This window comes from Nannobrachium achirus, assembly GCF_963921795.1.
Source record: "Nannobrachium achirus genome assembly, chromosome: 2".
Taxonomy (NCBI): domain Eukaryota; kingdom Metazoa; phylum Chordata; class Actinopteri; order Myctophiformes; family Myctophidae; genus Nannobrachium; species Nannobrachium achirus.
The window spans coordinates 56,138,163-56,151,392 of record NC_137811.1 but is presented as its reverse complement, the minus strand read 5'-3'; the positions used below and the strand labels follow the sequence as shown (position 1 = coordinate 56,151,392).

The window sequence follows — 13,230 nt, the reverse complement described above, 5'->3', positions numbered from 1 at the left end:
GGCACGGGCGGGGGCAAAGGTGGGGGGGTTGGGGGCGTTGCTGAGGTCGACCGGTCGCCGTTGCGTTGGGGGTGGTGGGGTCGGGGCGTTGGGGGAGCAGCGGGAGGCAGCGACACCGAGCGGTATGTTTAGTATCGATACTGCGACTGTACTGTACGTTAGCGCCATGGTGTGACAGGTTTGAGTTGAGTTTGAACCGTGCGCCGGAGGCAGAGTTGGTAGTAGGGGAGGGGGGGGGGGGGTCGTGTTGGTTGGTTGGTTGGATGGATGGGGTGGGTGGGACGGGAGTCGTTGGTCAGGGTGTTTGTGGAGCAGCAGCTAGCAGCTTTGCGTCGGTTCCTTGCTGAGCCTCAGTCCTCATTGGCTGGAGCGCACGGACGCCAGGTGGTCGCTGTGTTGGTTCTGAGCCCGAAACCGGAGCCTCTGCTTGTTGTTCTTCTTCTTTGGTTCTTTGGATCGGTGTTTGCCTGATCCTCCTGGAAAAAGAAGAGGGAAAACATGTCTTATTATTCGGATTAATGGTCGCTGCTCATGCTCAAGTCAATGCTTCATTAGCCTGGCCGAGCGCGGACGTTCTATGACCCAGAAGGACAGGGATACGAGCCGCTGAATCTCAGCGGCCAATAGCATTTGTTCACCGATCTCTGTTTTTTTCAGGAATTGGCCAGAGCTCTTAATTGCTCCATTTGAAATTCAAAGGGGTTGTGAACTGAGGTAATTGATTGGGCAATAAAAGTGTCACGAGTTTGTTAGTGAAACGAACGTTAGTGAAACTTATCAAACTCCTGAGCTCCAGGGCGGCTGTAGCTCAGGAGGTAGAGTGGGTTGGCCAATGCTCCATGGGTCAGCGGTTCAAATCCCAGCTTCTCCTGTCTACATGTCGAAGTGTCCTTGGGCAAGACACTGAACCCCAAGTTGCCTCCGGTGAGCTGGTTGGTGCCTTGCATGGTTTCCACCGCCACCGGTGTATGAATGTGTGTGTGAATGGGTGAATGTAATGCACATTGTAAAGCGCTTTGGATAAAAGCGCTATATAAATGCACCATTTACCATTTTATCAATGAAAGCATCAAAGACACCGACCTGTTTGATGCCTGTCATAGAGTGGAGGGGGAGGGGGGAAATGTGTTTGTATACACACAGACTTGCCTGATTGGTTGAACCACAGTTACTGGGGGCTTTACCCAGGCTTTTCTTTCTAGAATGAAATGCCTGGATCCCGAGGCTAATGCTTCATTAGTTTCTTTCGCGTTGATACAAATTTGTCGAGCCAATATCTCTACGCACAACCCTCCCCCCCCAAACTCATGTACTTTTATTCAACCCAGCATTTTCACTGTCACTGCTGGGGAATACAGTGGGGAGAGATGTATGGTAAGTTGCATAACTCTTTCCAAGCTGGAAAGGTCCTCCAGCCCAGGGTAAATGCATCCCAGGTTTCACTGGGGCAGGCAAGGCATGCTGGGGAACCGATAGGAAGTACTCCGATTTTTCACTTATGTAAAAGTAGTAATACCACAATGTAGAAATACTCCTGTACTGACAAAACAAATCTAAATAAATGGTACTTTCAGTACACGTACTTAGTTACTTTCCACCCCTGTTGGGAACCCATACTTCCTGTGTGCTCATAGAACCGTGTGTGGCAGAGGCGTCAATTGGGTATGGCATGGTATGGCAGCTGCCATACCTTGGCTACAGGGGGAAATAATAAAATGTACTTTTCATTGTGCCTGCTGCTAAGGTATGGCAACATGACTGGTGTCTTGCACGCGCGCGAGGGCGCGCGTGCAAGACACCAGTCATGTTGCCATACCTTAGCTTTTGCTGAAATGACGCCACTGGTGTGTGGTGGAGGTTCTTGTATGGAGGGCTATCAATGACAGACTGGCTACTGAACCACAGGACAGCCATCTAGGCTGCCAAAGGCCACAAATAAGATAAGGGGATGTGTGAATATGAGATGTGTGTTGCGTGAGGGCGAGTGAGTGTGAGGGAATTTAAGGGAAAAGAACATTTGATGCGGGGGGAAAAGTGAAGTAAAGCTTGGATGATTAGATAGTATCTGGACCCTGAAGTGGAACACAAAGAAACAAGCCATGTCACGGTTCACCGAGGGGGGAAACGCAACAAAATGCTACAAAAACATTTTGTTTCAAGCAGGGGCTTTATTAGTTTGATGCTATTATTGCACTTGCTCGACCTATTTCTGTATGGAAAGATATGTGTTTAATATGTGGCATTATCTCTAATTGGGCTGGCTAAATAGGGACACTTTGAACACCTCCAAACAAGACATAGACCTGTACTTTGAGGGCGGCAAGTGTTAATGTTTATCGAGTTATCGTACTTAACGAACAAAAAATGTGAGCCTAAGGAAAAGGGAAAATTCAGCACATGCACACACTTTAATTGCATTTTGTATCACTATTTCTATTATCGGTATGTGCACCCTATCCAGTTGAAGTGGTTCTCCAATTCAAAGTTGAAGATTGAAGATTTGTATTTATTACATGAGAGTATAATTATTTGGTTTTTGGTCCCGGTGGCAACAATAGTAAGTAAGTAAAAATAGTGAACTATCACATAGGAAAAGAGTACAGTAAAGGGTAAGAGGGACGTAATATTTGTATGCATATTATGACTGTCATGGGTGATAATGAACTGGGTTTCCAAACATTTCCATGTCAAGGACCCCCCAAATAGCCATAGCCCCCCTATCGCAAAATGTTTTTAGAAATAGATGATCTACAAACTCACACCACATCACGATGCAATGTGTTTGCAATGAGCTTGTAGATATTTCAGAATTTACTTTTGTGGAATTTTATTACAATAATGACATGCCCAAAATAGGGAAACCAGTTGAAAGTGGTTAAACAGGCACAATAATCTAATTAACTTAATCTGATTTTAAATTACATTTTTTATTTATTTTATGATTATTTTGTTTGTCTCTCCTTCCAATTAACCCACCCCCCGCCAGCCCACCCACCCCTCGCGGCCACAATCTCACACATTGTCGGTGGAATATTGCGGACACACCCAGATCAGTAACACCACGCTGATGGTTTAGGGTCACAATACTTGAGAATCTTGGCACTCAAAGGATGTTGGTGCCTGCATGATCCGAGCCACTAACTACTGGGTAGTTATTGGCAGTGGTGGAAAAAGTACTCAGATGTTTTACTTTAAGTAAAACTATCAATACTGCAATATAGAAATACTTTGTACTCTGTTAGGGTGCCCTCACACCAAAATACCTATGAGAGTGGAATCCGCGTTCTGCCAATGCATTTCAATGATAAGGGTGCCCTCACACCCAAATACCTATGAGAGTGGAATCCGCATTCCGCCAATGCATTTCAATGATAAGGGAGCGTTTTTTGCAGAAATCCTCTGCTGGCATGAAACCGCTTAACTCTCATTGAAATGCATTGGCAGAACACGGATTCCACTCTCACAGGTATTTTGGTGTGAGGGCACCCTTACAAGTAAAAGTCCAGAATTCAAAATGTACTTGAGTAAAAGTATGAAAGTATTGGCATCAAAATGTACTTAAAGTACCAAAAGTAAAAGCAGATCTAAAAGCTAACAACGCGCTGCGAGCTTGTAGATCGTCTATTTTCAAATAGCCACGGTATAAGATAGGGCTAAAGTGGTTTATGTATGTTTTATAATATTATAATTTATACCTACAAGGTAACTAGTAACTAAATCTTTCTAATAAATGTAGTAGAACAATATTTGGATCTGAGATGTAGTGGAGTAGAAGTAAAAGTATTGGAAATTGGAGTACAAATAGCTCAAAAGTGTATTTTCCTTAAGTAAATCTACTTAGTTACTTAGTTACACCACTGATTATTGGCCAAAAAGGGGCCATACATTCTAATAACGCTGTGGCTTCCCTATCCAATCTTGGTGTGTCTACAATTTACAATTATGCATTTAGCAGACACTCTTATATCAGAGTAAGTGGCATGAACCCTGACAAACAGCTAAATGGTCAAGTAAACAGAGAGCCAAGAAATCAATTAAGTGCTACAAAGTCACTAGGATACCAGGTAAACATCAAACCCAACACTTGTCTAAACGGCATAATGCGCTCAACAACATAATTCACTCCTACAGCAAATTAGTTTTGTCATGCTCTGAATTGTGATTGGGCTGATTTTATGGGGACATCCAGACACACTGTACATAATTATACAGTAGCAGCTGTTAGGGTTGTTCTGGTATTTGCACTCATGTGAAATCTGCCCGACATAATGGCAAAAATAGCAGATCTACAACATGACGTATTGTGAGCTTGTAGATGGCCTGTTTTTGAAGAAGGGATTTGGAGTAGATAGAAAAAGTAGATTGTGAGCTTGTAGATCTGCTATTTTCAAAAGATTTTTATACTTTTACTTTACTATACTTTTAGTATTTTTTCTACCACTAGTTGATAGTGCCCAGGAGGCAGTGTCTTGCCCCGGGCGGCAGACCAGCTACCGTCTGATTGCCAGACAATCTCTCTACCCATTCTAGAAGGCTTGGTCTTTGGCCACACTGGTATAAAGCCACACTATCTCAAGAACTCACAGTAAAATTTTAAAGAAAAACATAAACCAAGGCACTGCTCTTTAAAAGTTAAAAAGCCTTTAATATGTCATGGCTAGTTCATATTTGAAAATGTAAAATCGGATAACCCACGCGTTTCTGCCATAGCCTTCCTCAGGGTTCCTCACAGTAAAATGCATTTGAATATTATTCTGTTTTAAAAGACATGAAAGAGAAAACAATTCATTGCGCTGTTAATTGAAACTGCAAACAAACATCAAAGAGCCATTTCCTGCTATTAATTTAATCTAGCTCATTTCAGTCACGTTGCCACTCTAAGCCACGGTATTAATGTTTCCCGTACATGACTCCTAGTTTAAAATCGCTTGCTGAATGTTTTCAGCAAGTACTCTCCGAATCAGCAGCTATCTCGTAAAAAGGCATCTCACATCTGTTTGATAAAACTTCCCATGCCTTCAAATTGAAAAACATTAACAGAACACTTGTTATGCTTGTTTAGTAAATGTCTCTTTAGATTTTTTGGGTGAGTTAGAGTATGATTACGGCTGCTATTACAGACACAAGGCTCAAAGGCATTTGGCCTATAGGTTTCTTTTCCTAATTGCTATTTAAAGAGGTCATTTTCATTCAAAACAGTGTTGCTATGTGCTGCATAAACATGGCCTTCAATGCAACCAGCTCAACATGAATTACGTTTGACGGCAATAAAGTGCATGGTACAGTATTAAACTCCCACTGTAACAAGGCGAAGCCCACATGGGCCATTCCTGGGACCCAAGGCTACATTTACACTGAAAAAAAGGCAGCATTTACGTCAAATTGCGTGAAGCACAAATAAATACGTGAGTTAAGTTAAAAGCCTACTGTAGCTTTCCTGGCTAGTTCAGGGCCGGGCAGGGGATCTGTAATCCAAACCGCTTTACGAACTCTCTAACACCACTTACAACACGTACAAGATTGCAGTGCAATGCCCTTCGGTTTCATACCTAAGCGACAGGAAAGAAACAAATTCAGCAGCTTTGGTTTAAGACTGAGCTGTTGAGTTTGGGATCTGGCAGTTAGGATCGTTTTTTTTTATTGGCGTACTAATATCCGCTTACAGACATTGTCCTATTTACAATCCTGCAAGCAGAAATAATCGGTGGTGATAGAACTGCAAGACAAAACCTGGGCCAACGATTGGCCCAGGCACAGCCTTGGGACTATATTTCATAACCCCAAGTTCTCGGTGCTGACAGCTAGAGGGCAACCAACACCAAGGCTCCGACACTTCTTCCCCTTGCATCTGATACAATGCAAGTGAGATGGAGTATCATATCAAGGACTCTCTTTTAGGGCACAATGCTCTCTGAACACCAAGCTTTCATCATCTCATATTTACAACCGATGTAATCACTTAAACTGATTACCAGGGTTCACAGAAGAAACTGTTTAATTTATCTGGAAAGAAACGATTAAGTCATCTCAGTTGCTTTCAAAAACCAGGAACAAATTCATAAATCTTAGAGCACGTAAAGATAATTTTGTCTTGGAAGGCACAGCATGTCTGAAATCATTTTCTGTCTTCTTTCAAAGTCATAACTGGCACTGTAAGAATTAGGCTGGGCTGCCAAAGACAGAGTAGGTCTTTTAGCACAGATATGCAATGTTTTTCAATTTGGCTGGATTTAGTGTCACTTCAGCAAACCTTAATTTCACAATGTTTGGTTTCCCTTTGTAGATAAAAAATCTTCTTCTGCCAGTAAGACATTTGTGTCTGAGTTTGCATTGAAAGTAAGTAAAACAAATAAACAATAATCGCATAAGCAATCAAAATGTTTGGAATTTCTGAATCAGAAGCAGACAATTGTGGGATGGTTGTTTATGAAGATGACCTAACAGTATGCGCCATTTGTGTGTGTGTGTGTGTGTGTGTGTGTGTGTGTGTGTGTGTGTGTGTGTGTGTGTGTGTGTGTGTGTGTGTGTGTGTGTGTATGTGTGTGTGTGTGTGTGTGTGTGTGTGTGTGCGTGCGTGCGTGTGGGGTGGGCGTGTGTGTGTGTGTGTGTGTGTGTGTGTGTGTGTGAGGTGGGCGTGTGCGTGTGCGTGTGCGTGTGTGTGTGTGTGTGTGTGTGTGTGTGCATTTGTGTGTGCTTTGTGTGTATGTGTGTGTGTGTGTGTCTGTGCATGTGCCCCACATCGACCCATCCATAAGCATACTATAAGCTTACATATCAACTATGTACATGTGGGAAATACTTCCTCGACGTTCTAGTGTCACTTGCAATCGTATCAGCTGCCAACGCACCTGGCAAAGTAAGATTAACCTTCCCTATGTTGTACTGGGGTGGAGGTTCCAAGCTGACCTTTTGCGACCGGACATTCCAGAACCAGTGCGACTGGGATGCACCACGTTTTCATTTTGTAGTCATCTTTTCATCTAAACCTCACCACCCAATCCCACCCCATCAGTCACTGTCCTTCTATACCCTTCTGTACCCCTCTGCTGATATTTGAGGCCTGCAGCGATAATGACTGCATGCAGCTGGATATCCAGCTAAGAGATAAGTCTTATTCGATGTATCATATTATTAAATGCTCCAGCATACATGTGTCTTTGTGGAAAGTCAATGCGACTGACGTATATGTCTAACTGATGGGCTAACAGATAATCAATCAAATCTATATCCAAGGGGGAAGGAAGCCAAAGCCAAAGCTCCCCTCGTCTGTTTCAAACATAATATCTTTGTTTTGGAAAAGAGGACCCTAGCTGAAGTAAATATATGCCCCCCCACACTGCCCGGCAGAAAAGAAAAGGCAGATTCTTTTGTGATTGGACTGGCCTGCTGCTATTTCTGGGGTGTATGTGTACATGCAAACCTATAATCACAGAGGCCATGACCTAATAAAAAGAGAAATGCACAGACTACTGGCATAGCCAAGTGACTTCATCCACCAACTGCCCCCGGCGGCAGTGCAGGAATCGAAGGCCTAATCTTATCTCCATTGCTTGCGGTTGAAGAAAGATCGATGGCTGACCTCGAGAAGGCATTAAGACGTACGGTAAATGGCCTGCGATGCGCCTGACAAAAACCTCTCCTCCTCTCTCTATCCCTCCTTTGGACTCTGTGACGACCTCAAGACCAATTCATAACTCTCCTAAGAAGGGGGAAGGGGAGAATGCAAACAATTCTGAAGATGATTCTGATGGACTTAGTACGGTAGAGCTGGAATTTTTCGGTGGCTCGTCTTTTTCATAAACAGGCCAAAGCAGAGGCCATTATTTTCGAGGGAAGGAGAGAACTACTGGCGCCAGTGAGATTTGATTTCAGTGGCAGAAATTGGATTAGCAGCCATTAAGGGCCTCCTCACACATACATTTATAATGCCGTGAAGGGGAACGGATCTGTAGCCAGCCAGCGCTCTCCTCACTCACTCACTCACTCACGCACGCATAAACACGCATAAACACACACACACACACACACACACACACACACACACACACACACACACACACACACACACACACACACACACACACACACACACACACACACACACACACACACACACACACTCCTCAGTCTGGAAAAAGATAGACTCCTTTGACACTGTCCTATACTGCTGTTTAATTGAGTTGTGTGTTTTGTTTTAGGAGTTGTTCAGACAGGCAGCACCCAAAGTGACCCATGGTTCATACAGATGTAGGCCTTGGCAACATTAATAGACCAGTGATTCTCAACACTTTTAATTTTTAATTTTCACCCAGTTTGGTGGTATTTTAATTTAGTTTTCTCTAGGACTCCAATCTACACTGTGAAATCCTCTTTTGGAACCAAATGGACAGGTCTATTCGGGTCCATTTAGTTCCTAAATATCAATCATTTATCGTAGCAGGGTGCCCCCTGGGGGTCCCCGGACCCCATATTGAGAATCAGTGATTCTTATTTAAACTTAACACCATCAATGCGGCTTGTACAGTAAAGTCTCATTCCACATTATGCTGGAAAATGCATGGTGACTTGTCATTCTCTCATTTCAATTCTTTCTTCAGCTGTCTCCATGCTAATAAATCAAGTTAACAAAACTGTAACAACACGTGTTGAGTTGGAACAGAAAATAAATCAAAGATGAAGATGGTGATGAAATGGAAATGACGAAGATTTAACCGAGAGATGGGGAAAAAATACTGGGAAATAATGGAAGAGATTTATTATGTCTGAAAATGTGGACCATTACGTACAAAGGACAACCTTTTTATAAGAAGTTCATTTTGCCATCCAGCTGACAAGAAACTGCACAGTGTCATTTAGCCCTAACAAGATTACTCTGGATCCTACCTTCTGCACTCTCTCTTACTCTCTCTCTCTCTCTCTCTCTCTGTCTCTCTCTTTCCCCCAAGCTCTGCTCTGCTCACATTCACAGAGCTGCTTAGTAAGAATGATTTAAAACACATGCATTCCGGTTTAAAAAGCTAATGTCGGGATTAGGTGGGTCATTATTTTCTCATCTATGGCCCGGTGGAGGATCTGCACCGAGATTAAAAAGCAGGTTAGCTCACCGCTTTACTCTTTGAAGCTCTCTTTCGCTGACAATAAGTAGAGGTGAAAACCCAACTCGGAGATTAGCGTCTTTAAGCGAAGAAGCCCCGGTGAAGCATGCATGAATGACACAGTGATTAATATGCCCAATGGTCAACGTGGACAGCGTGTTTTTTTCCCCCTCTGGAGACAGTCACACCAGACGGTGCCCACAACCTGTCCAGGAGAGATGAGGGAATAGTACAGCACAGACCATGAAACCCTACACTTAACTTCTGGGTCCAAGTCTATCAATCTTGCCAGAGAGTTAAAGAGTCTGCTGTGCAATCAATGACCGAGCCTCCACCAACCATCTCATTTGAAAAAGAAAGACTGACTCTAGATTGGTGTGGCAGCTGAAAAAGACCTTGATAAACATCAGCCCTCTTATCGCTTCGCCAGCCCTGACATACTTTGCTGTTATGAGTACACTAATGAGAGGTTCTGTACCTTACCTGTAAATATTTAGCAGAGAGTCTGACTCCTAAATCGCTACACCAGGGGTCTTCAACAGGGGGTCCGGGACTCCTAGGGGGTCCGCAGAGTTACTACAGGGGGTCCTCCAAATCTTTGTGTGATAGAAGCCTTTTTTTCTCCTTTTTTATACATTAACCACTTGAACCCTATAGCGTCCAGCCGTCCATATTCTGAGAACTTTATCCAAAAATAGCAGATCGCGCTGCGAGGCGTTGTGAGCTTGTAGATCGTCTATTTCCGGCAAAGAGCTTTGGTGTAGAGGTCAAGTTTATTAAGTATTGGCGGTTCAAGTGGTTAAATATCTGAAAACACAAATTGACATGAATCCAAAATACACTGATGATTGTGCTGTCAAACGATGAAACTATAAGGTATCCATGGGTCGTGGGGGGTCCCTGGCTTCATCTCTCTTTCAACTAAGGGGTCCTTGGTCTGAAAACGTTGAAGACCCCTGCACTACACTACTACAATACTAGCCACACAGTAAAATCCTCAGTGGTAATGTAACTCTGAGAGTGTAAAAAGCCACTAAATTGGACCCTGACATGTAACCATATGGGGTCTATTTAGCTCCATTCAGGGGTGTCGCACCAAATTCTGGGCCCTGGGTACAAGCATTCACTGAGGGCCCCCCATGAATGTTCTTCATAGGGGGAGGGGGTTTAACCCATTTAGACTGGGAACGCATTATTTTGTGCTTTAACTATTGAAAAATAGCAGATATACAAGCTCACAGCACGGTACCGAGTGCCGTGCTGCGAGCTTGTAGATCTGCTATTTTTGACATTTGTGCAAGTCTTTGAATATTTCAAATCCTTCTAAGGTTTTTTGAAAAACCTATGTTTCTATGTCAGTGCATGGTGCTCAAAGCTTTTATTTTGAAGGATCCCCAAAATGATATGTATTTGGCCACGGACCCCCATCTCAAAATATTTAGTTCCAGGGATCCCCCAGAAGCAAAATTTGAGTTACAAAATGTTTGCTTAAAAAATACAGATATTCAAAGATTTGCACACATTTTCACGACTTTTCAAAAATAGCAGATCTACAAGCTTTTTTTCAATAGCTAAAATATAAAATAACTAAGGCCCCTCCACGTTGGGCCCTATTAACTCAGTCCCACTCTCCCCCCCACTCCCCCTTGTGACGCCCCTGGCTCCATTTGTAGTATGCAAGAAAGCCCAGAAGGGACTAATTTAGGAATCAAAACAACAACTGCCAGGAGAGTCACACATTACCAACTATTTTTCATCTAATTTAGATCAGAACCTCCCTCCACCACGCTGGCTTCACTTAACCGATGGTGTCACCAGGGTGAGCGTCAGCAGGCCAGGCGGTGAACAGGCGCGATGACTGGCCCGCTGTGTCTGGTGTGCCTGGAAACCACAGGGCCCACAGAGAGCGGCACAACCTCATCTGCGGTTTGCTATCTCCCGACTGACTCACCCCACACATCTGGGCCTAAATATATGGAGCTCTCCTGCCCCACGGGCACAGGGGGTAAATGAGGGATAATTAGCCTTAGTTGACTTTAATGAATGGCTTAATGTTGTGTTTTGTTTCTGACGAGCGAAATGTAAAGCTGTGCATTTATCAAAGGGAACCCACGCACCAATGTTTCTGAAGGCCGGCCGCCTGCGTTGGCCTGTGTTTGTTTTCTGTCCTCGCTGCACATAATCTCCGCCGGCAGATACTCATGAGGAGTGGTGCAAAAATTGGACTAGGGTTCCAATTAGTAGATCAAGAAGAGAACACGGGGATGTAACAAATTCATCATTCCGGCGAGGGAAGTTATTACAGATGTCAGCTGGGTTTTTGGTTTCGCTCAAACAGAGGAGATGGGCCACAGCACAACACAAGCTTTCATTTTGGCATCCTGAATATCAAAATTAGATCTTGTTCGGAAAAAAGGGGCTTTGATGGATTTCCATACTTCTCGCACAACGTGATCTAAATCAGGCAGCGCCTTTAGGGAGCGGCTGTGATAGCCGTTCCATTTCGGTTTCAAATAGACATAGCATTCTAATAAAATGAAATTAATTATTTCCAAAGACACACAACAATCTGTTGCCAATATGGTGCATCATTTTCTCTCAGGCCATTCTGGTACAACTGTATCGTAGCGCTCCCTTTGTCTAGAGTAGACTATAGACCAACAGCGATGGCCCCTGTGATTCATTATCTTCTCTATGCTATTAAGCAGTAAAGGCTAATGAAAATGCGAATTGGCAGAGCAGGCTAAAGACAGCGAGCGTTCACATGCTCCAACTTTTCCTTTTCAAACAATCTTTGGCACCCTCTAACTTAGAAAATGAAGCGCTCCCTCACTCCAGAGGACCACATCGATCTCCCTTACGACGCATAAAAACACCACCTCGCCGGGCTTAACTGTACACTTTTAAAAAAGCTTGCTCACACTGAGAACGGATCATGCCAAAGAAAATAGCAGAAAAATCGGATCCCGCCAAGGAGGTGACCTCTTCACACCGCTGTTAAACAGCTTGTTGGATGGAACATTTGTTTCTCATTTGGGTGAGGTGAATCTGCATTTCCAGAGCCTGCTGGTGGTGTTGACTTGGACCGGGTCCTAAGCTCGAGCCCTGGGCAGTGGGCGTCAACCCCCAACGGAGGACCCTAGCTTGGGGGATTTACCTGTCTCGATCCCCTCCTCCTGCTGAAACAATCCTGCTGCATTACGATAACCCACCCCATTGTATAGAGAGGAATAAAAAGTCTGTTAACATAGCCATGAGGGGGGGGGGGGGCACGCAATAAGAGGTAAAACCCTTGGGACCCCCAGTCCCCCGTAACACTATATGAAGGAGGGCCGGAGGGGGGCTGCAAGGGTTTGTACAAGCAAGCATCCAGGGTGCTGTCTGCAAGGCCCTCCATCTCACGCACATAAGCAATCAGTTTTTGCTATGAGCTGCTAACATCCTATGCATAGCGTACACTGAGCCTATAGCATATCGTCACTGTCGGACAGAAACCTTGTATCTCCAAGTTGTACAAAAGTAGTGAAAATAGCAGATCTACAAGCACACAATGCCTTGCGGTGAAGATCGGCTATTTTCACTATTTTCAATCATTTTGGACATACAAGGTTTCCACTCGGAAACAACGACATGCATTAACCCATGTAAGCGTGTGCCAGTGTATGTATGGCATGCGAATGCACACACGTGGAAATATTAAGACTATGTCAACAGTGTGTCCTCATTACATCATGGCTATACTGAGCACGGCGTGTCACAGGAGGGACACAAAAGGGACATGGTCCGTCTGCGTGTCGCGCAGTGGTGGAAAAAGTACTTAAGTAAAAGTATGAAAGTGTTGGCATCAAACTGTATTAAAAGTACCAAAAGTAATAGTACAGATCGTTTGAAAATAGCCGTACTTAAGTACGGTACTTAGGTAAATGCACTTAGTAATTTTCCCCCGCCGGTGTCGTGGGGGGCAGCAGCCCGCTAACACCCCCTGATCCACAGGCCTGCGTCCTCCGAGGGCCCTGGAGGAGCGGACGGGGTGGTGTTTAGGAGGAAATTGTCCAGCATGATACCTTCTTTATATTTCATTTCTTCTGCAAGGCCTTTCATCCCTCCTCTCTCTTGCTGGGAAACTCTGGGAGGA

The 13,230-nt window shown here is 44.1% G+C and overlaps 1 protein-coding gene across 1 annotated transcript in view; it reads right to left on the bottom strand.

Annotated features, from left to right (window-relative positions):
- Nucleotides 1–317: 317 nt before the first annotated feature.
- rspo2 (R-spondin 2) overlaps nt 318–13,230 on the bottom strand; it is a 58,512-nt gene continuing 45,599 nt past the window's right edge. The window contains exon 5 of the mRNA XM_080748189.1: nt 318–476. Within this exon, the coding sequence (XP_080604315.1) occupies nt 358–476 (119 nt within the window). The 3' untranslated portion in view covers nt 318–357. The remainder of the gene's footprint in view (nt 477–13,230) is intronic.